General features: G+C 34.8%; 4 protein-coding genes across 4 annotated transcripts in view; 1 reads left to right on the top strand and 3 right to left on the bottom strand.

Moving 5' to 3' along the window:
• Window positions 1-915: 915 nt before the first annotated feature.
• LOC107558270 (CMRF35-like molecule 1) lies at window positions 916-4,350 on the bottom strand. Its single transcript, XM_016241904.1, has 8 exons — window positions 4,242-4,350; window positions 3,852-4,148; window positions 3,596-3,629; window positions 1,619-1,707; window positions 1,406-1,455; window positions 1,250-1,330; window positions 1,097-1,147; window positions 916-969 (listed from the first exon to the last, which is right to left on the bottom strand). Exons 1-8 carry the CDS (start codon window positions 4,348-4,350, stop codon window positions 937-939), a joined length of 744 nt encoding a protein of 247 aa, XP_016097390.1. The 3' UTR covers window positions 916-936.
• Window positions 4,351-10,657: 6,307 nt separating this feature from the next.
• On the bottom strand, window positions 10,658-11,619 carry LOC107558269 (dolichyl-diphosphooligosaccharide--protein glycosyltransferase subunit dad1). Its single transcript, XM_016241903.1, has 2 exons — window positions 11,409-11,619; window positions 10,658-10,788 (listed from the first exon to the last, which is right to left on the bottom strand). The coding sequence occupies exons 1-2, from the start codon at window positions 11,617-11,619 to the stop codon at window positions 10,658-10,660; spliced, it is 342 nt and encodes a 113-aa protein (XP_016097389.1).
• Window positions 11,620-12,491: 872 nt separating this feature from the next.
• On the top strand, window positions 12,492-16,302 carry LOC107558268 (protein ABHD4-like). Its single transcript, XM_016241902.1, has 5 exons — window positions 12,492-12,526; window positions 13,783-13,967; window positions 15,497-15,608; window positions 15,684-15,870; window positions 15,958-16,302. The coding sequence occupies exons 1-5, from the start codon at window positions 12,492-12,494 to the stop codon at window positions 16,045-16,047; spliced, it is 609 nt and encodes a 202-aa protein (XP_016097388.1). The 3' UTR covers window positions 16,048-16,302.
• A 3,716-nt stretch (window positions 16,303-20,018) lies between these two features.
• The window catches only part of LOC107558298 (protein-glutamine gamma-glutamyltransferase K-like), a 17,388-nt gene continuing 14,145 nt past the window's right edge, over window positions 20,019-23,261 (bottom strand). Inside the window, exons 8-10 of the mRNA XM_016241944.1 lie at window positions 22,128-22,288; window positions 21,846-21,982; window positions 20,019-20,926 (exon numbers count right to left, since the gene is read on the bottom strand). Of these exons, the coding sequence (XP_016097430.1) occupies window positions 20,779-20,926; window positions 21,846-21,982; window positions 22,128-22,288 (446 nt within the window). The 3' untranslated portion in view covers window positions 20,019-20,778. The remainder of the gene's footprint in view (window positions 20,927-21,845; window positions 21,983-22,127; window positions 22,289-23,261) is intronic.

Below are 23,261 nucleotides of genomic sequence, written 5' to 3'. Positions count from 1 at the left end.
AGTCTTAGGGCTTCAACAACTGAGAGCAAGGCAGTCTCGGTTGAATGTCCACTTCTGAAACCAGACTGGTTGCTGTCAAGGAGGTTGTTCTGTGTGAGAAAGGCAGAGACTTGGTTGAACACAGCTTGTTCAATTGTTTTTGCAATGAAAGGAAGAAGGGAAACCTTCTGTACTGTTCTCTAACCTGTCTGTAGTTCTCTAAAAGAGATGGGTTAAGGGTGGGTTTCTTAAGTAGTGGGGTTATACAAGCCTGTCTAAATGTTGAGGGAAAAAGACCAGTGTGAAGGGATATGTTAATGATGTGAGTGAGTGCAGGTACAACTACAGGAGAAATGGCTTGAAGGAGATGAGATGGAATAGGATCAAGCGGACAAGTAGTAGGATGATTAGAAAGGATGAGTTTGGAGACTTCTGCCTCAGCGAGTGAAGAGAAGGATGTGAATGAGTGTATGTTTGCTGGTAAGATGTGCTTGACAGATTGTGGTGTGGAAAATTGTGCACTGATGTTTTTAATTTTATTAATGAAAAATGTGGCAATATTTTTGCATATATATATATATATGCAATGTTTTTTTGCATAATGCATATTAAGGCTACAAAATTGCAAAATACATTCAGAAACAGACAAATAAAGATTTTATTTATTGTCACACTTTAGCAAGCACATTACAGCTTAACTTTGCAAATGTATATTATTGCTTTGTTTTTTACAGACAACAAAAATGTACACACTTGTTACTAAAGAACACCTGTACAGTAAAATGCTAAACACAATTTTTATCTCAGTGTAAACCTTGTGTTTTTTTACAGTCCAAAAGTACTTACACAATGCCACTAATAGGGATATTGACAGAGAGATAAAAGATATAATTTTTATCAGAATTAGTATTCCTGGGAAAAATTAACTATATATTGGCTTGTTTCAACTTCAGTTGTTCATATTTTGCTCAGGTATTTAGTGGTCTTCACCTGTGATTAAGAGAATAAACAATGAGATGAAATCATATGTTGTGTGTGTGTGTGTGTGTGTGTGTGTGTGTGTGTGTGTATAAAACATCCTCTGATTATTAACTTCAGCAAACCTGTAACATTTCACCTTGTGCACAGAGCTGTAGGTCACTTCGTCCTCCACAGATACTGGACTGCTCTGGATATACAAAAGATGATTAAGAACAACACTGACAATTACATTACAGTACAAATGAATCAGAGATTCTCTGTTTGTGCATGTTCTTCTTAGCTGACTTACTGCTTTAGTTTTAGGTTGTACTATCACAGAGGTGTAAGTCACATTCTCTGCAAGCACTGAAGATGTACTGGCACCGTTTCCCTGTCAATAAACACATCTGTTAGTCTGAGTCTCTCAGTTATGAGTTTGAACTCAAATTGGTTAGCTCAGACTTACTGTGTCACTGGCTCCGACTCTGTTCACCTTTGTGACGTGTTCATTTCCGTCTGTAAGTAAGAGAACAAATAATATTATCAGTCATTTAGTGGAACAGTTCATCAACAAAAGCTTTTAAATATACATGTGCAAAACTTCTGGGTGCATGAACTGATCAAACACTGAATGATTCATGGGATATGTCATATAATAAGAAAAGTCATTAATACTGACTGTGCTTCTTCCTCAGTATTACAGCTGACACGATAATCACCATCAGCAGCACAAACGCTGGAATCCACACCTCCAGATACAAAAAATGCCTGTGATAATCGACAGTACAAAAGACTTAGAGACATATAATGTGACCAAAAATATAGTGTGACCATAACTGAAATATTCTTGTTATATATGAGTTGTTCAAACACCCTTAGAGCGGCGTTTTGTTTTTTAAACCATTTCACACCCACCACAGAAAGACAATTCTTACTAAAGACAATAAAATCTAAAATAGACATGCATGCAAAAGAAAAAGTTGAGCTCACTGATGTAACATCTTTTTTACTGTATTATTAGCTACACAAAGACAAAAAAAGAAAATAAATCCTGTAGCAGATAATTAATAAAAAAAAACAACAACAAAAAATTAAAGGCTGAAATACATTACAGGAGTTTAAATATCTGAAGACATTTTAAAATGCTAGGCAATGGCATCACAAACTTTCATGGTTACAGAGAACCAACAAAACAAGAATAGCAATGCACAGTGAAAAATTTACAAGATTTACAAGTCATTACTTCTACAAATAATTGCAACAGCATTTTGAAGGCATGAATTTCGAAATTTCTGACTAGAAAAATGTTTCTATTTCATCTATTTTCTATTCTGACATGTAATTTTTTTGTGCCACCCATTGCTATGTTTATCGATATGCTAACCATTGCAATTTCGAGAGTGAATCCTGCATATAAAAGCGGATGTCACTCATAAAACTTTGCAGCATGTATGTGGCCTTTGGTCCTCTTAGCAGCATGAAAAATCATTGGTTCTCTTTGGATTGTTACAAAATCTCCCTGCAAAGTTCTGGGAAGATTATTGTATGGTTATAAAAAATAAAGCTCAAAAAATAACCATTAGAGAATGTTCTGTATAGGTTATCTTTATGCACAAAATCTGTCTGCAACATATTGGGTAGGTTTGTTTTTGAACAAACCGAGAACATTCTCAGAATTCTCCAAAAATAAATAAATAACCAACCAAAATGGAACCGTATGGGAACGTTCTGTGTTTGCTGGGTGACTAACACATTTGACTTGCTTAGTTGAGGTTTTAAAAAACACTTTATATTCAGTAATATTATCGATTTGACAGCACTGGCACTATCGGATGAGAACAAATCTTGAACTGAATTGAGCTGAATAATGACACTATTGTTTCCTCCTTATAACAGAATAGAATTTGTTCAGAATTGATGGATTCTGCAATATCAACACTATAATTCAACTTAATTGAATGGACACCTAAATTACTCAAGTTGAGTTACAACACCACTGTCTTCAGCAAAGCTGCTTATATTGCTGAATTGAATTTTTTAATGATGAACTTTACACAGGTATTGAAGTGAACTGAAGAAACACTGAACTGATTGAAGTTGAATAATGGCACTATTGTTCTGCCACTGTTGCTTTACAGAATTTGGATTTGCCTCATTATTGAAGTCTGCATAATTGATACTGTTACTTTACTGTGAACAATCTCTGTTGTATAAAGTGCTATAAAAATAAAAGTGAATTGACTCGACTAACTTAAATACCTCTGAGTGGCTACATTGTTCACTGCTGCAAAAACTTGTGGCAAAGAAACATTTTGGTGTTTCAATCTATTTAGTCAATGAACATCTTATTTCAGTACTTATTCTGCTGCTCTTCACTGCTCACTGTTTGATTGGTGTTCATTGAAACTGGTGTTGTATATGAGAGAGCAGTTGCATCTCTGCTAAGAAACAACAAGAGAAAAATTAACAAAAATAAATCTGACTAGAAGACAAAAAATAAGCAATAACACTAGATACAAAAATAGACAACATATTAAGAAAGACAATGGATTAAACTACATTGTACAGATACATAAATATAAGCATCAAGCCCATGATAGAAAACATTGATTTTTAATATTTTAAATCTTGATTAATATTTTAATAAGCTACTAACCTGTTTCTCGCAAATCCTTCTGTGGTCACAGCTTCTGTCAAATAAAAAATTAAGAAACTATTAAAATGATTTATTATAATTGTGTCATAAACTCCAGTAAGAGTCTGTATAACCTGGTTTTGGTTCAGTGACAGTGAGAAAAGAAACCTCTGGATTTTCTAGAGACAGGAAAAAAATGAAACAATATTTTAGTTTAATTTTTATTTTTCTTCAATCAAGAAATGCTGTGTAGATATGATTAGTGACTGAGTTTTACCAGAGACATTAAGTTGAGCAGGAGCCTGCAGATCTCCTACAGAGCAGAAGTACCAGCCAGAATCAGTCAGTCTCAGTCCAGTCATCAGCACAGTGAAGGATCTTCTCCCATCATCACTGATCTGGACTGATGAATTCTGGGATGTGTTAGTCCTCCCCACAGTGTAACAGCTCTGATCTTCATATCTGCACCACTGTTTGAGTTTATCCTTATATCCAGAACTATAGAAACACTGAACACTGATATCACCACCTTCATGTCCAGATACACTGCTGCTCACCACAGACACATCAGGAGCTGAACACACACACACACACACCAGTCATTTAGGATTGTGATTTCTGAGGAATTAGTCAAATTTTTCAACTGAATGTGAAACACGTCTCATACCTGATTGAACTGTCAGATGAAGCTGCTCATTCTCATCTAGTTGAAATATTCCTCCAATCTCCACAACACACCAATAAGTTCCAGTGTCTTCATACTGCAGGTTTCTCATAGTCACAGTAAAGAAACTCTGATCTGGATGATCAATTACTGACACTTTTCCTTTGGTTTCATTAGCATATGCCAGAATACTGCAGTAATTGTATGCTGACCCGGCATCAAAGCACCAGTATTTTTTGTGATCAGTGTATTTCCTGTTATAATAACATGGAATAATGATATATGATAATCCTCCAGTCTGAGCCGTTAACAGTCTGCTTGCTGAACCTGTTATGCATTCAGGACCTGGATTTTAAAAAAAGATCAACTTTTGAGTTTGAGTTTTTTGTCAGTGTTAATGATAATAACAATCTTATTTAGATGCATGTATACATGCTACACTTTTTAGCACAATTATTTTAAGTTTTCTTTTAGTATTTAAGTTTATAACTTACAGGTAGTTGATGCAAATCATGTACTTTGACTTTTTTTAAATCAAGATTCTAGATTAAATTAATATGAATGTAACATGCATTTTTTTATGTACTGTGACTGATGACTATTTCTTTCAAGTTTTTTTTTGTGCCTTTTTAACCACTTTTCTACCTTCATTTTAACCCTTGTACTGTGCTGAAAATCCTTGAACTAATTTGAGGTAAAAAAAAAAAGAAGACATTACCAGCCTTTTAAATACTGATGAAATATTTCAATAAGCTACATTATCATCAAATCTTAAATTCAGTCAGTTTTGTCAACTTGTTTTCTTTCAGTTAGCACAGGTTTTGTTTTTGGAATTAACCTATTGATCTGAGCTTATCCACCCCAGTTTTTGAGTGGAAAAAATATTATTTGTAGATAGTTTTAGGCATTTTAGTCTAATTCATTTTGTTCCAATGCAATAACATTAACTAGCACTTTCAAGAAAAATAAATCCTCTCCAAGTCAAAATTATGACAACACTATATGATAACATGAAATAATCCATGGCATGAGAAATTATTTTCTCTATATAAAAGTCTGTAATTATAAAAGAATGATCAAAACACTGTTTAGTTTTAGACCGAGAACATGTCAACTAATTGTATGAATAAACTCCATTACAAATACAGAACACTTGCCTGTTATGAGCCAAAGGAAAAAAACCATGAACTTCAAACTGACAGTCCTTTTGTTAAAACGTTGCAATGTTTCTTCTCCCTGCATCTTCATCATGTACATTTTCTTTGTGATAATGCCACAGAATCAGCTTATCACTCAAGGAGAAGCATATGATCTTAAGTTATCACGTTCTCAGACTCTCACTTCCTGCATCCGTGCTCTTCAGTTGCTTATGTCACAAAAACTTAATTTACAATAAAATGTCATAATTGTTGAGTGCAAATGCTGCAAAAATCACGTTACAAATGCATCACTTGGACGAGACTTTTAAGATTATTATGATAAAAATAATTTATTTTACGTGCAATGCAGTTGACATCAAAGTGTCTTCCTCTGAGGTTTCTGGGTATTAACGCTATTTCGTTCTCTAGTTCTAATTTTACAATTGTAGAACTACTGGAATAGGTCACTGCTGAAGTGAGCTTCTTACATTTATTTATATGCAGTACGTGACAAACAACTTCAAATAAAGATTTTAATAGGACTTGAAACAGGATGTGAATGAAGCACTGTTTCTGTACAGAGATTAATAGTGGACAAAAGCTTTTCACCATTTACATGCTGATAAAACGCATAAGAGATCAAATATTCTCTATTATGGTAAACAGTGAGATATGGGTACATTCTCAGTGCTTCTGTAAACATCACACTTCTTTCACACATTTTCTGCACTGTTAGTTGAGAATAATTGCTCATGGTAAAAACATCTTCACACCGCACAATTCACTCATAAGGCTTGATAAACATGAAATACACAATATGAAAAATGCATTACAATGAAAGATGATCTTCCTGTTAAATGTGAAGGAATGTCAAATATTACACCAGTCTTCAGTTTCTCCAGTCTGCAGGATTCTCTAGACTTCATAAAGAGACTTAAAGAGTCAAAGTGTCCATCAGTTCACTTTATGATCTTCTTCATCATCATGAATATCCATGAGTTTGGTGTTTCCCATCATGAGGCTCCTTTGTTAGAGAATCTGGGCCTGAGCTGGAGCGTTCAGGAAAATCACTGAGGCATGCTTATAGTCTCCTTCTCTCCATGGACACATCAGAGTGAAACAATATCAAATACAGCAGAAAACATTTAATCACAATTGGACACCAGACACAACATCATCATGAGTTGTGGCTCTGCGGTAAAGATTTACATTGTACTCCATTATGTCATTTCTTATTAAAGCAACTGTATGCATGTTTTTTTCCTTGAAGCATTAGTTTTACAACATTTAGTCAGGAATAATTCATTTAGTCAGGAATTTACTTCACTATATTCAAAAGCATAATATCTCACTTTTTATTCCACTACATTGCATAGATAGCATAACGTTTCTTGTTATTTCCAAGTGAAGAATGATCATCTTTCAATGAACCGGTTAACCTTTTTTTTTTTAATAATTTGGAATAATGTACACTGATAATACTTCCACAAAAGAAGAGGAACGTACATTAAGAATGTAAATAATGTAAACATTTTTATTTAATGTTGATGGTAAGATAACGGAGACAAACTGCACTGACTGTGAGATTATCATTCAATTCATTTGTCCCTCGATGTTTTTGCTTTTTCTTTGTAAAATGAAACAAAACAAAACAAAAAATGCCCAGAAACATAAGAATGCATCCTTTTTATTCTAAAGCTAAATGAGGTTAAAAGGGGTCTTATGATGCGATTTCAATTTTTCCTTTCTCTTTGGAGTGTTACAAGCTCTTGGTGCATAAAGAAGATCTGTAAAGTTACAAAGACTAAAGTCTCAAATCCAAAGAGATATTCTTTATAAAAGTTAAGAGTCAACCACGCCTACCTAAAATGGCTCGTTCTAACACGCCCCCACATGTCTACGTCACGATGTGGGAAGATTTGCATAACGCCGCCCAAATGTTCACGCAAAGAAAGAAGGCATAACTTTTATTCTCGCTGTAGTATTGTTGTTGCCGTCACCATGTCATGAAGGTGCTGTGTTTCGTTCTGAAAGCGAAACTACTTTGTTTGGCCTTCCAAAAGAGGACGATATCCGCTTCGTCATGCCTAGAGCTGATCCGTGCTGATCGCTGAGGAAATACTACAACTTTGCGCTGTGGATCACTGAATCGGCTTTCACCGCGGATGAAGCGGAGTCCAGCCCGGGGTCGTCACATGTGGTTGCCGCAAGCCCTCCGGACGCTCCTTCGTCGAATCCGCCGGCCGCACTGTTCTCTGCTCACTCTAGCCCTCCGGCCATTCCTCACTCTAGCCCCCGGCCTCTGCTCACTCTAGCCCGTCGTGTGTGACGCTGTGTTTCGTTGTGGAAGCGAAACTACTTTGTTTGGCCTTCCAAAAATGGACACGACTAGAAATGCAGCACATTTTATGGAGGACCATTTCCTGATCCTGAGATTTTTAGCAGCATCATATGACCCCTTTAAGGAAAACAGAATCTTATTAATTCAATAAATTTATAATAGATGAGTTTTTAAGAATTTAATGCAAATCATTTTCTAAGTAGCCAGGACGTTTAAGAAACTAAAATAATATTTCTGTTAATAAACTTACAGAACAACAACATACACAAATAGATTTCCTGTTACCTCTCAGCTCAAAACTCAAGCATACTGAAGCAAACTGAGACAGTCTAAAGAACACTTAGTACAGTGAAGCAAACAATACAGAAAATAAAATTTCCTCCACACTATGTTTTTGTAGTATGGATGTCAGCTGTAATGTGTGTGGTTCGTGGTGTAACTAACAAATGAACAGCCACCTTCTGTTGACCAGCTCCACACCAGTACCAGAGTCTCTCATCTCCAGCTGCTGTATCGTCACTGTTGGGGCAAAATCAAATTGACTCTCATCAGCATGAGACAAACTCACTCTCAATTGTCTTCAAAAGGTTTTATTCTTTGCAAAGAAGGTCAAACATCTTACAGGATACAAGTCGCTGCTCTTTCCTAAAGACAGCTGTTGTGAGAAGGAATATTTCTGTATTCACTCCCAATCCTGTCTGCCTAAACTATGTCCAGATGTGGGATAAGAGAGTTTTTTTTTTTAACCATTTGTGCAGCACCATACTGCAATTGTGTTCAGTGCTAAATTAATATATAGAGACTGTGGCCTATAGTTATACAAAACTCTGCTTCTGGTTTCATTTACACTCATAAAATAAAATGGTTATTATTTTTTAATGTTACTTATATTTTAAAAATATCATTTGTAACAAAATCTCAAACACAAAGATTTACTTCAGATGTGATTACCTAGATTTGTTACATTGAATAAAACACTACAGGATCACTGAATTTTTAAAGGCATTTCATTTGTTTCAACCACTTCCAGAGAATTTTACAAAAGTAGAAAAATGAAGGAACAAGACAAGAACTTATCATAAATGACAATTCTGTCAAAACGTATATTAACATTGAGAGATCTGCAGACAGTTGTTTGTTTGTAGCTGTTCTGTAGTTGAGCTGCAGCGTTTGGTCTTCATATCTGTGAAAAACAAACAGGATTCATCAGAGCTGGTCACAAGTAGTGCTCACTGCAGAGCCGGATGACATCCAGCTCCACCTCTGTGGATGTAATGGGTGGAGTTATATTTAGCGATAGGGTATGGGTAGGGTTAGGTGTGTTTGGAGTGTCTAGCTGCACCCATTACATCCGGAGAGGGGAAGCTGGATGTTAAGCTCCTCACAATAGCCTTGTCCAAATACCCACGCTTGCGGTCTTTGCACTTGACCACTTATATGACGTATTTCCTGTATTTGGCCCAAGTGTTCAAATGAGCATGAAGACCACAAGTGTGTGTCGAACTTTTCATTAGCTGATGGGACACACTTGTAGTGTTGTAAAAATGCAAGTGTTTACATAGCTTTATTTTAATTTTTAAATACTTTGCATTTTAAATTCAACTTCTAAATGTCTGTTCAGTCGTCCCTATATCATGACAATTTTAATTTGTGGTGCTTCTAATTACGTGATAAAAATCAGTTGCAAATGTTGTACAAAATAAATATCACCACAACTCATCTTTGCACCAATAAAACATTTGGTTTTTCTACCAAATGATATGTAATATCTAATTATTATATTAATATTTAACTTGCACTGGAAAGGTTTCCGTGACCTCTCGCGAGATCTCGGCAAAAGATCTCACGATTTATTTCCAGAACATGATGCATGATGGGATACACTAAGCCTCGAATAGCGCTCCGGAGCGGTATTCGAGATAGTGTGGATTTAGTGTGCGTTAAGGGCACTGCGCTTTGGCTTTTTTAAGACCTGGGACAGTCTTGCGCACTTACTTCCTAAATTCAAGAGCGCACGCGCTCTCAAGTGGCCAAGACCGCAAGTGTGGGTATTTGGACAAGGGGAATGGCTCTGCAGTGAGCAGCCTCTCCAGCTGGTTGCAAACTAATTTTGCTGCCAAAATAAAAGTCCAATCGCTATCAAAATAAAGTGTCTCCGACACTTATCGGCCAAACAGAAAAACGAACTGGCCAATGCTGATCATTTAAAAATGCCAAATGATGGCTGTAATATCGGCATTGGCGATATGCATCAGTCCAGCTCTAATTATGCAAATACGTGTCTTTTGCAAGGGTTTAAAGAGTTTATTGGCAATTTGATGATAATGACTTTACATCAGATGTATATATCTCTAAATGAATGGCAACTGAAAGCCTATCTTGAAGGAACACGAAACAAAATATAAAGCAATGTATGTTAACCTCAGGCAATTCTGTGCAACTGCGCATTTCATTGTACAAAAATTAATACACGACAAAGGAGGAAGGAAGTATGTACTGATCTATCTATTCACTTTTCTATATTAGGCAGCTGAGGGTTTATTATCGGTCAGTTAGAGAGCTTCTCAAGAAATTAGTTTATACTGAGCAAGCAGTTTATAGAGTTTATTTTTTTAAAGGATCCCGGGAAGGAAACATATCTGCTATTTTGGGGCTTCCTTTTGTTTTTTTGTTGCCTGAACTATGAGGCATGAGCCCCTTTGACACATACAGTATTCACAAATCACAGTTAAAAGGTCATGTATGAACAGGACTTTTTCATAAAATACCAGTAAGCCATTCTGGTGATTGTCAAGTGTGAGAAGTTGTGACATAATCGGTATGCATCATGCTATGTGTGAACATGAACATCAGACACATGAAAGTGAAGTGAAATCATTGATTAGGTGTTACTGACACACATCCACCTGCTGTAAGCGGCACAGAGCAGATGCTCTCCTTCAGCCAACAAAATTGACGACCACTAGATGCAGAACGGTGTGAGCGAAGAGGAAATCAGCGAAGGCTCTCTCAGGAGAGACGGTCAGGAAATCTCTTTTATTCTGAGGGTTGATCTGGATGCGAAGACAGACTGAAGATAGAAGAACATAAAGACACAAATGATCAACAAACAAGACCGGGAAATATGAACATCGCTTGGTGAAGCTGGTGAAAGCAGTTAAAGTTTAGAGAACAATGGATGTTATTATGTTTGACCCATACCAATTATTATTTAGCTTTGCTGTTTTTAATGGTTTCATGTCTGCTTTTGACATAACACTCAAATAAATAAACAACAAACTATATTGCAAATATATTATATAGTATAAAATAATAAAAACAATGCATGTTTAAATAATTATTTATAATTGTAATAAATGTATAAAACACAATTTTGTGTGTGTGTGTGTGTGTGTGTACTGTGCACACACACACGCACACGCGCACGCGCACGCGCACACGCGCACACGCACACGCACACGCGCGCACATTAAAGATACAGTGATATTATATTCTGAAAAACATTTTTAAATATGATGTTATAGACACACAACATGCCAACATTCCAAACAAACATGCAATGAATACAGAACATAAAATACATACATAAATGTTTTGATTCTTGTTATATATATATATATATATATATATATATATATATATATATATATATATATATATATATATATATGATTAAGTAAGTGTAAATACCAGCCAGAATGAAGGATCCCACACACGAAATGAATCCAGATAAGAAGCTGTTGAAGGGAAACGTTCCCACCAGCACACAGTACAGGAACTGGAACACTCCGGTCAGCAGAATGTACAGCAGATACGCGTCGATCATCTTCAGCTTATTCGGTGTGCTGCTCCTGTACTCCTCCACAAAACGCGATATAACTGAAAATACCGAATTAGACATGACTTCTGCAGGAAATGTGCACAGAAACCCTGGAAATCACTGACGTGTAAGAGAGAGACAGGTGTGCGTCCTCTAAATGTTCCCCACTGGAACTGCAGGTGAACTTTAGTTCCGGTGCTCGTGTAACGTTCGTGTCGGTTCCCAATCCTGGTCCTGGAGCACCCCCAACACTGCACGTTTTTGGTGTCTCTCTTATCTGACACTCACATTTGAGGTCTTGGAGTCTTCAGTGATGAGCTGATGAGTTGAATCAGGTGTGTTTGAATAGGGAGACATCTAAAACGTGCAGTGTTGGGGGTTCTCCAGGACCAGGAGGATTGGGGACCACTGGTTTAATGCAAATAAATGAAATACTCCACTCCTAACCACACATCCCAATTTTCTCCCAGTGTAAAATCCAATCAGAACAACCGGAGACAATTGTGAAACAAAAGAAGTATTGTAAAAACAACAACAACATAATTATCCAATAAAATCAGAATCAGAATGAGCTTTATTGCCGGGTATGTTTACATATACGAGGAATTTGTTTTCGTGACAGAAGCTCCCACAGTGCAACAGAGTGACAGTGACAGAACAAAAAAACACAGATAATAATAAAAAAAAATAAAAAAAATAGTGCAAATAGTGCAGAGCAAATACTATTCAAGAGTATCACCTCATTAGTACACTGACTGTTTGAAACAAAAATAAATAGGCTCACAAATTAAGATAAGAGTTGTTTCATGACATTTCACGCGTTTCTTTTATTTTTGTGGCGCGGCTCCTTTAAAGACGCTGACGTCAGTGTTACAAAACACAAACACTAGTGCACGAATCTAAGGTATGCCAGTCTGTCGTCGGGGATTGTTATTGTATTATGTTTCATACTAATGTCTCCTGCAATGCAAGACGAGACTGACACAGAGTGAGTACCGAATCTGAACATACAATCATAATTACGTTACAGACACGAGATGTAACATTAGGTTTCCTTTTATTATGAAACGCACTGTGTGTTTAACATGCGCATATTTCAAAATGCCTGCACTGAATGATTGATATGAAGTAATAGAATAATTCATACATGCTCTGTGATGGCATAACGTTATGCAAAGTCATGCTGAGCTGTTTACATCACTATAGTTATGGCTCGTTTTTTGAACTAAATAACAATCATTTACAGATGAACCCTTATGTGTTATTATTCCTTATAGGAGTGATACTTTTTAAATTTAAGAATAAATATAAATGTAAATGCTAATGGCAGCTTCCTTTCATATGGTGTACAGTACAGTCCATAAATAGACAATTATAATAAAGTGATGCTCCTAAGATAATTTACATCTTAACCTTTCTGTCTAATTATTGGTTATAGGAATATATAAATAAATATAGATTAAAGTTTTTATTTAAATGTCAGTGGCACCTCTTATTTATATGATGTACAGTACAGAGCATAAATAAAGCAAAGTATTTTATCATAAAGTGATTCTCCAAACGTAACATTTCTGTCTTATTATTGATTACTGGAGTATGCGTTTTTAATTTTAAAACTGAAATTTTAATTTTAGTGCTGATGTCAACTTTGATTCACATCGTGTACAGTATAGACATTAACATTTTATTATTATTTTATAATAAAGTGATGCTCCTAACATTACTTAAATCTTTATTTAAAACATTTTTTCTTTTATGTGCTTGTGTATAGCAAAGGGTCTGAATACTTAGGACCATGTGATATTTCAGTTTTTCTTTTTTAATAAATCTGCAAAAATGTCAACAATTCTGTGTTTTTCTGTCAATATGGGGTGCTGTGTGTACATTAATGAGGAAAAAAAATTTACTTAAATGATTTTAGCAAATGGCTGCAATATAACAAAGAGTGAAAAATTTAAGGGGGTCTGAATACTTTCCGTACCCACTGTATATATATATATAAAATATACACACACAGTTACTTTTTTATGATGAATATAATTGATATATACATGATTTTATATATATATATATATATATATATATATATATATATATGTGTGTGTAAATACAATAAATATATTGTTCAAAATGAAGACAAAAAGTCTTGGACATTTTTTGGTTGTCAGACTTTGTGGACCATTTTATAATTGTTAATATAACGAATGACACGATCTTGACAGCAGTTGTGTTTTTGTCCACTAGAGTCAGTCACCTCATCCTGGTGGACGCGTGGGGTTTCCCTGAGCAACCTCAGCCTCAGTTAGAGGGGTCAGGAGGTCAAGGGTCAGAGGTTAAAAGGGTCTCACCGCCTCGCTGGGTGAAAGCTCTGGTGTCAGTGTTCAGGCTCTTCAACCCGCTGGCCGTCTTCAGAGCAGCCGGACCCTGGGGTGAGTATCAGCACCATGATGACAGCGACTTTGTTCCAAAACCTAGCATACTAACTGAAAAGTAACCTCATATTTTACTGATCTGGAACAATATTCATAAGCTGCACTCCTCACATGAAGCACACAGGACATGCAACTCACTACTGACTTTGACCGTAATAAAAATAAGCTACATTGTCAAAAACAATGTGACCCTGGAGCACAAAAGCAGTGTTAAGTCGCTGGGGTATATTTGTAGCAATAGCCAACAATACATTGTATGGGTCAAAATTATAAATTTTTCTTTTATGCCAAAAATCATTAGGATACTAAGCAAATATCATGTTCCATGAAGATATTTTGTCAATTTCCTACTGTAAATATATCAAAACTTAATTTTTGATTAGTAATATGCATTGCTAAGAACTTCATTTGGACAACTTTAAAGATGATTTTCTCAATATTTAGATTTTTTTTTGCACCCTCAGATTCCAGATTTTCAAATAGTTGTATCTCGGCCAAATATTGTCCTATCCTAACAAACCATACATCTATGGAAAGCGTATTTATTCAGTTTGCATGTGATGCATAAATCTCAATTTAGAAAAATGTACCCTTATGAGTGGTTCTGTGGTCCAAGGTCACAAATGTAAAAACCCCCAAGATTTCTGATACTTATGCTATAAAGACGAGGCTGCTGATTTAAAAAAAATTTATTTACAAAAACTAGGAGTGTGAGCATAGTAAAATAAAATAATTATAAATAAAAATGATTTATGATTTACACTTTTTATTTTATGTTTGTGATTAGTGTTAATTATTTTTTACTCCGAAATAAAAAAATGTAAGTCTTAGAAATACGTATATAGTTTCATCATTTTTCATAATTATTCATTTTAAAACAATTCAAATTAATTGAAATAATGCATGCATTTTCTAGTTTGTGATTTAAATAGCAGCATTTTCTACCTGATATAATATTTTAGAGCTTGACATAAGAGAGCTTGAGGAGCTAAACCATTCAGAGCTTTAGAAGTAATTATCAAGATTTGAAAATGTATTCGATGTTCAATAGGGAGCCAGTGCAGTGCTGACAGAACCGGACTAATATGGTTGTACTTCCTGGTTCTAGTAAGAACTCTAGCTGCTGCATTTTAGTTAGATTAAAAATGTAAATGTATATATTGAGAACCACTTCTCTGTAATAATTATAAAAATATATAACTTAAAAAGTCAAATAGTCTGATTTGTAATTCAAATTGAGTATATCAACATTTTTCTTGCTTCTTCTGCCATCTTGAATTTTTTACTGTGCTCGTCACAGTTCATTATGGGTTTGACTTCTTCATGAATCATACATGTGATTATGCCTTAATCTGGGTATCTAATGCTACTTTTCTCTTAATTGTAATGTCTTAAAATACTGTCTGTGTAGGCAGCGTACTAGGTTTTGGGACATGAGCAGATGAGCAATTTGCTTTGATTTGAAGTTGATGATACTTCAAAATCAAGTTATTCAAGACATCATCACGTCACATGTGTTCATGCAGGTCCAGGGCTGGTCAACCGATTCCGTCCCGACTTCAAGAGGAAGTTTGAGGATCTGTTTGAAGACGACACTATGATGCAATACATTTACCACTGTAACGCTCAGAACCCAAGGTACAGTCTTTCTACAGATGCATTCTCCTGAAGATGCAGAAGAAACTGTATATTGAATTTGTCTTTTCCTCCCAGCGGTGAGGTGGGTTTCAAAGCCATGTCTGAGTCGATCGGCTGGGCCAAGAGGCCGATGGTTCAGCGTGTTCATCTGCTGCCACCGTCGATGCCCGTCAGCTTGCTGTACGGCGCGCTGTCCTGGGTGGACCCATCCACTGGAAAGACAGTCGTTCAGATCAGAGGCAAAAGCCCCACCAGCGTCACAGTGAGAAATTATTGTGTTTGCAATGCAGGACACTCTCTAAATTCATTGGTTGGAAATATTAAAAATGACAGTAGTTTCTCTCTACAGCTGATCGAAGATGCTTCCCATCACGTCTACGCCGATCAGCCAGAAGAGTTCAACCGAGTAGTTGAGAGTATTTGTAATACAGTTGACTAAATATGATGCACATTGGTTTGTAGGTGCAGGTGTCTATATTTTTGAAAGAGGTCTGTCCCGTGTTTGTGGGATCAGGTTGATAGAAACATTTAAAAGCTAAGCTGTTCTCAGACCTTGTCGCTTCATATTCAGATTGTACTGTTTGTGGCCTTTAATGTGGAAAGGCTCAGTGATTATACTGCAGGATTCAATGGAAACTGGTTGTATTTGTATTTTCTAACCTATCCATCTTATTCTTCCGGTTCATTAGCCACTGTAGCGAAATAACCAGAAGAATAACAACGTGCAGTAAACAGTAAAACTGTTTGCACTACAAGCCAGTGTGTTCATAATTAAGATAATACATTAAAATAATATGGTAAGACACACCGATTTACAATAACATGCAGCAAAACGAGCTGTTTTGCACAGCTGAAAATAGCTGGACGTGGATGAGACCGGAAGCCAGACTCCTAAAATTCACAAATGGCCCGCTCTTTTGGAAAAAATAAGGTGGATGTTTCATTCAGATTTCTTTTCAATCATGCACTGAGAAAGTCATGCTGTGTCATGAATGCATTGACAGTGTTTGGACAGTCATATCAACTAAAAGAAGAGATATTTAATAATTCATTCAGCATTATAAACAATCTTCTGTTTTTATAATGTCCAGATCTCATTACATTGGTGTACATTTAATAAGAGGTGCCTTTATTTGCTTGTCTTTATAGGCTTTTTGTACTGCTGTAGTGATTATTTTTTTATGTGTACTGTATATTTATTTAAGCATTTTATGTATATAATTATTTGCACATCAGTGTGGCATCACCCTGATCCAAGTCTGTGATTCTTACACGTTTTGTTTATCATGATAATCTTTAAAAATTAACAACTTTTATGAATCCTGAAGCCTAAATACAATCGCCAAAAGCAATTGGCTAAAGTTAAGCTATAAAGGAACAACAACCTCTGCAGTCCCAATTAGCCACTTGCAACTACCTTTTTCAAGACTCATAAAAGCTTAAAAAAATAAGGAATAGAGTATCACTGATGTATATTATGCTGTAGAATAAAGGTTAAAATACCTTGAGCTTGTCTTAAAGGGGTCATGAACTGAGAAATCAAATTTCTCTTGCTCTTTTGACATATAAGAGGTCATCCTGTAAGTTTCAAAACTCAAAACTTTCTTGTTAGTTTAAAAACAGCTTTTCCTGTAACCAAGCTCAGAAAACGGCTCGTTTTGGAATGTGCCAGTTTATGACGTAATAGTGCAGCGAAAGCCCGCCTCTGCAACTGTCAGCCAATCAGCCAGACTCCTAAAATTCACAAATGGCCCGCTCTTTTGGAAAAAATAAGGTGGATGTTTCATTCAGATTTCTTTTCAGTGATGCACTGAGAAAGTCATGCTGTGTCATGAATGCATTGACAGTGTTTGGACAGTCATATCGACTAAAAGAAGAGATGTTTAATAATTCATTCAGCATTATAAACGATCTTCTGTTTTTATAATGTCCAGATCTCATTACATTGGTGTACATTTAATAAGAGGTGCCTTTATTTGCTTGTCTTTATAGGCTTTTTGTACTGCTGTAGTGATTATTTTTTTATGTGTACTGTATATTTATTTAAGCATTTTATGTATATAATTATTTGCACATCAGTGTGGCATCACCCTGATCCAAGTCTGTGATTCTTACACGTTTTGTTTATCATGATAATCTTTAAAAATTAACAACTTTTATGAATCCTGAAGCCTAAATACAATCGCCAAAAGCAATTGGCTAAAGTTAAGCTATAAAGGAACAACAACCTCTGCAGTCCCAATTAGCCACTTGCAACCACCTTTTTCAAGACTCATAAAAGCTTAAAAAAATAAGGAATAGAGTATCACTGATGTATATTATGCTGTAGAATAAAGGTTAAAATACCTTGAGCTTGTCTTAAAGGGGTCATGAACTGAGAAATCAAATTTCTCTTGCTCTTTTGACATATAAGAGGTCATCCTGTAAGTTTCAAAACTCAAAACTTTCTTGTTAGTTTAAAAACAGCTTTTCCTGTAACCAAGCTCAGAAAACGGCTCGTTTTGGAATGTGCCAGTTTATGACGTAATAGTGCAGCGAAAGCCCGCCTCTGCAACTGTCAGCCAATCACAGCAGTGGGCGTTTACTTGCGAGTCTTGAATGCACCCCTCCTATAAAAACAGACCGTTTTGCAGAGAGGCTCAAAAACAGGATAGAAAATAGCTTATTACTTCTAAATGATGATGTTTTTTTAATGTAAAATCACACTAACATTATAAGTGAACCACAGAGAACATTATGAAATAGTAAAAAAAAAAATGCAGTTCATGACCGCTTTAACAGACCCTAGTGCTGAAATTTTTTTTCTGGATTTTGGCCCAATAAAACACGTCATCTCTGCAGCACTCTTAATTTGTTTCTGGGAGCTTTTCTCTTTCCTCTTGTGATTACAAATAAGTGACAGTACCAGGCGCTAGACACACCATTTTGCTTTTTGCCTATATACTATATACAGTATAGTTTCTACTATTGTAAAATTGGCAAGTGAAAGAGTATGCAACAATAAATGTTTCAAACAGAAGTATGCTATACTAGTAGCATGGCCTTACTACATCACAAATATGATTTGTGTGCCAGCATGGCAGTCTAATCAATATAAAATGGTTTATGATTTAAAAAATCATACCTGATATTTCTGACTTGTTCGTCATTCTAGAAATAGAATGCATTTCATAGCGAGATACCACATATACAGTACTCTGCGGTGTTATTCTTGTACATCTTGACAGATGTAGTAGGTTATTCAGGACAGGTAAATACAGAAAATACACCATAGACCATAGATTCCATACTGCAAAAATAGTATAAATAGTATGCTGCTGTGGCATTGTAAACATATTTATATATTTATTTAAGCCAGACTAGGAAACAAGTTGAAGCAGGGGTGTAATGCAGAAAAGGATAAGAATTTAGATATATACATTATTTATTTATATAAACACTATGGTATCCATGAGTGAATTAATGTGTGGTAAACAATTTGAAATGCAACACTCTTAATTTAGGCACAGGTGTTTAGTGTGAGCAGATTGTTCAGTAAACCTCTTCAACAACAGGTTCATCTCATCACAGAAGACATTTGTTTCAATTCAAACACAAGGGAGTGTTTTACTTCATCTTTCCAAATCAAACACACAAGTCTTGTCAAGCAGGCGAAAGAAACATCTTCAAAAAAACTACCACAGAAAACAGAATATGGTGTTAATAAAATGCTGTTTTTTAAAGAAAAAAAAACATAACGTAAATAATACAAACATACATGAACTACTTTTATCTCCTTCATAAAAACCTAATATGCCATGAAGTGTAAGTGTCTTCATATTAGGGGTGTGCGATAATGACAAAACATAACGATAATGATAATTAGACGCTATTTTGCTGAGCGTGTTATTGTGCTGGTATTTTGGCAGGTTTTGGACTGCCGTGGACAGCTGACTCCCACAGCTTTTGATGTTCTTCATATTAGTTTGCAGGAGTAACAGACATTTACTTTTCCAATAATTTTACATCGATTTTTACTTTTTATGTGCATTTTGACCTTTATAAGGCCACTTTTTATTTTTCTAACCTAAATGTATGCATCATATTTTGTGTCAAATTCGTACATTTAATCAAGCAATTGAAATAGTAAGACACTATAGTGCTGCTACCAATCAAATGAAATCAGTATCAACAAAATTTGTGGTTGCAATGCAGAGGTGGCACAGAAGCTTCATCTGGAGTGGCATTTAGATGCATTCACACAGGCTGTTTAATGCATTTAACCTGCAGTTACAAATGCATAATTAATGTTTTGATGTTTTAAAAACAAAACGTTCATTGGTGATATCTGAAATGATTCTGGGGGGAAAGGGAAAATGTACTTTAAATATAAACCTAAAATCACTGCATGAGTGAGTCATTGAGTCATTCATTCAACTGATTCGTTCAAACACCGTTGTGTTGCTCGGAGACACAAAACAGTTCTGCTGTGGCTTCGTTTGAAACAGTAAGTCAATTAATATTAACTTCTTGTTTATTGGACTGTTTTATAAAATCAATATCACATCTGCAATCGTACTGATATTTGGAGAAAAAAATACTCTTTGTGTGATATTAAATGTACCAGCTGAATATAAAAGACATATAAAAGTCATACAGGGACATATTTGCCCCCTTGTCTTGAATTTTGAGGGAATTCTAAATGTATTTTAATAGAATAAATCATGCAGTGATAGTGTGAACTCTAAATATGCTTGCGCATTAATCTAAACTGCATCTCATAGTGTATGCGTGTACTTTCTGGGTGTGTTTTTGTTTGGTTTTTGCAATATACTTGATCATTTTCACATCACATATCGTTTAAACAACAATTACGATATTTTAGATGAACAGTCATTAAATAAAATTTTAATAACCATGTGTTAATATATAAGAGCTTACTTTTTTCAGTGGCAAATAGAAACACTTGATCACACACAGTAAAGCAAATACAGTTTTTTAAATAAATAATGTCTAAAATGAAATAAAAACTAACTTCAAATTAGGGACATACAGTAGGAGCGCTCTTATGTGAAAAAGAGGGTTATTTCTTTAAAGACATAACCATATGGCTCAGCATAAACTTCTTAAAAATGGTTTGTGCAATTATAATGCAGATATAATACTGTGAAGTCTGAACAGCAGACTGAATTCACTGGCTCTCGTGAACATCGATGTCGGCCACGCCGTGCACCTGCGACAGCTGTTTGCAGTCCAGAGACGCCACCAGCTTCCTCTTGCCCGCTATCGTGGGGATGAAGTGCTCCGTCACCGTCACGTTGGCATGTTTGCTCACATCACTGAGAGACAAGAGAAAGAGAAGACATGGAAGAGTTTATTAATATTTAGAATTAGCTTTCATTTTTATATGATCAGTTCTCATTTTAAGTTTAGTAATTTTCTTCTGTGTTTTTTGTCATTTTTATTAGATATTTTTTAAATATCTAATTTTTATTTATGTCAGTTTTAACAATTTTAGTAGAGCAAGAGCAATGAACTGAATTGTGTACAGGTCAGTGTTATTTAGTATTTTATATTATAATATGTATTTGTATTATAGTTTGTATATTTATTATAGTATAGTTTTATAGTATTTATTAATACTTAGAATTAGGTATTTTTATATATTAATTTTCATTTTTGTTTATATTTCAGTAATTTTATTTTTAGATTTTTTTAGTTTTTGTTTTCATTAGTATATTATTTAAATATTTTTTTTATTTAGCTTCCTATTTATATTAGTTTAGGTTTTAGTAATTTTAGTACTTCAACTTAAACTCTTTTATTTTATTTCAGTTTATCTATTTTTTTTATTTGATTTTAATTCAGCTTTATTCCAATTAATGAAAATATTTTTTAATCTTTTTAGTTGTAGTTTTAATTAATAACACTGGATCCTGTGTAAAGTTGAACCATAATTCGGAACTATTTCTAACTATTTCTAGAGGAAATCAACCAAGATCCTAATGGAAATTCCTGCAGGATTTTATTATTTTTTGGATATTATGCAACATTCAACAAAACTCTACTTGTATTATACTGGAATAGGGAAATCACAGAGAGCAGTTTTAAAATTTTAAAAAAAAATGTACAGGGGCATTTTATCCAGTCCATAGTCATAATAGTCCTATTGGGAACTTTGTGCTCTATGGGAATCCTGCACACATTCCGTTCTAAAGAGTCAGGATGACTAATCTTGATGAATTGTGAGGCTCTTACCCGACTCTGATGGGATGGAGGTCTCTCAGCCCCAGTCCTTCCACTCGGATAACCACATTACGGAGAGTACAAGGCAGAGGATTTGTGAAGGTGATCTTCGCGGACGTCTCCTTGCCCACACACGCCCCTCCTATAGGCTACAACAAGAAACAAAGCACATTTACAAACCCTTTCCAATTTTAAGATGCAATAAAAGTATCTGCAAAGTATTATTGTGGTCAAATTTGGGAGTAAACACAACTGTACAGTGGTAAAAGCAGCTGACGGCTCTGGATGTCTCACCTCAATGTGGAGATCAGGTGTTCGGAGCCTAAAGCTGGTCTGATTGGCCAAAACCTGCTGGGTCTCACTGACCCGTCCTGACAGGGTCAGCATGAGCGCGGCCTGGTCCACCAGCTGATTCTGATACTGCGTGTATGGCAGCACCCAGTCAATGATCTTCTCTAAAGGACGTAAAATAGACATGAAGAGATTATCAGCAATGGTTATGAGCTTTAGACGTGACATCCCTCAGTATATACTGTACTCTGCCTATTTTTAAATGCTATATGGATTAAATAAATAAAATAATTAATAAAATGTTATATATATATATATATATATATGATTTATTTATTTATTTATTTATTGAATTTAAAATGGTTGTAAGAAATATTTTATGGCAAATTTAGTAGCAATTTAAATATGGATACATTTATTTACAGCAGTAATACAAATTTGAGTTATTTTCTAAAGGATGTAAAATAGACAATTACAGCAATGGTTATGTTTTTACAATTTGATATAAATACATATAAAAGAAAATTATTTTGTTTATTAATGTTTTATTATTTTATTTAAAATAGCTAAATTTACAGTAAAAAAAATATGTATGCATTTACAAAAGTAATACGAATGTGAGTGGATTATTGTTTTCATGAAATTTTAAACATTACAAGTATACAATATGCAATAATAAAGGTGTGATAAACTTTCACATGACCTCATTATGTTGCCAGCTTAATTCAGCAAATTGCATCAAGTTATTTCAGAAATGAATGTGTTGTTTAAGTACAAAAATGACTACAAATAAAAATAAATTAAATGAATGTGATTAGCATATATTTTATATGGAAAAGCCTTGGCGGTCTTTATTCATACAATGAGAAAATATGTTTGATGTGGTTTATCACATTAGAAATGAAAGCGGAAACTGTGTATACTATGGAAAAAAAGTCAGAATTGTGAGACATAAACTCAGAATTCAAGTTTATAACCTGCAATCGTGAGATATAAACACTTAATTGTGTGAAATTGTGAGATGTAAACTCAGAATTCTGAGAGAAAAACTCAAAAGTGCGAGATAAACTCACAATTAGTTTGTAACTTGCAATTGTGTGTGTGTGTGTGTGTGTGTATATATATATATATATATAT

This window comes from Sinocyclocheilus grahami, unplaced genomic scaffold (assembly GCF_001515645.1).
Source record: "Sinocyclocheilus grahami isolate Dianchi unplaced genomic scaffold, SAMN03320097.WGS_v1.1 scaffold639.1, whole genome shotgun sequence".
Classification (NCBI taxonomy): domain Eukaryota; kingdom Metazoa; phylum Chordata; class Actinopteri; order Cypriniformes; family Cyprinidae; genus Sinocyclocheilus; species Sinocyclocheilus grahami.
The sequence above is the reverse complement of the archived record's forward strand: the minus strand, read 5'-3'. Positions and strand labels throughout refer to the sequence as shown.

Bases quoted from the DNA above. Each gene is read 5' to 3' on its own strand.
- LOC107558269 (XM_016241903.1), bottom strand. From the start codon at position 11,619: ATGTCTAATTCGGTATTTTCAGTTATATCGCGTTTTGTGGAGGAGTAC. The intron at 10,789-11,408 runs GTATTTACACTT...TTCTATCTTCAG, and splicing joins GGGATCCTTCATTCTGGCTG to TCTGTCTTCGCATCCAGATC.
- LOC107558270 (XM_016241904.1), bottom strand. From the start codon at position 4,350: ATGAGAAACCTGCAGTATGAAGACACTGGAACTTATTGGTGTGTTGTG. The intron at 1,708-3,595 runs GTTAGTAGCTTA...CGATTATCACAG, and splicing joins GAAGGATTTGCGAGAAACAG to GCATTTTTTGTATCTGGAGG. The intron at 1,331-1,405 runs GTAAGTCTGAGC...GTTTATTGACAG, and splicing joins GAGTCGGAGCCAGTGACACA to GGAAACGGTGCCAGTACATC.
- LOC107558268 (XM_016241902.1), top strand. From the start codon at position 12,492: ATGTCTCCTGCAATGCAAGACGAGACTGACACAGA. The intron at 12,527-13,782 runs GTGAGTACCGAA...TTTGTCCACTAG, and splicing joins CAAGACGAGACTGACACAGA to AGTCAGTCACCTCATCCTGG. The intron at 13,968-15,496 runs GTGAGTATCAGC...GTGTTCATGCAG, and splicing joins CAGAGCAGCCGGACCCTGGG to GTCCAGGGCTGGTCAACCGA.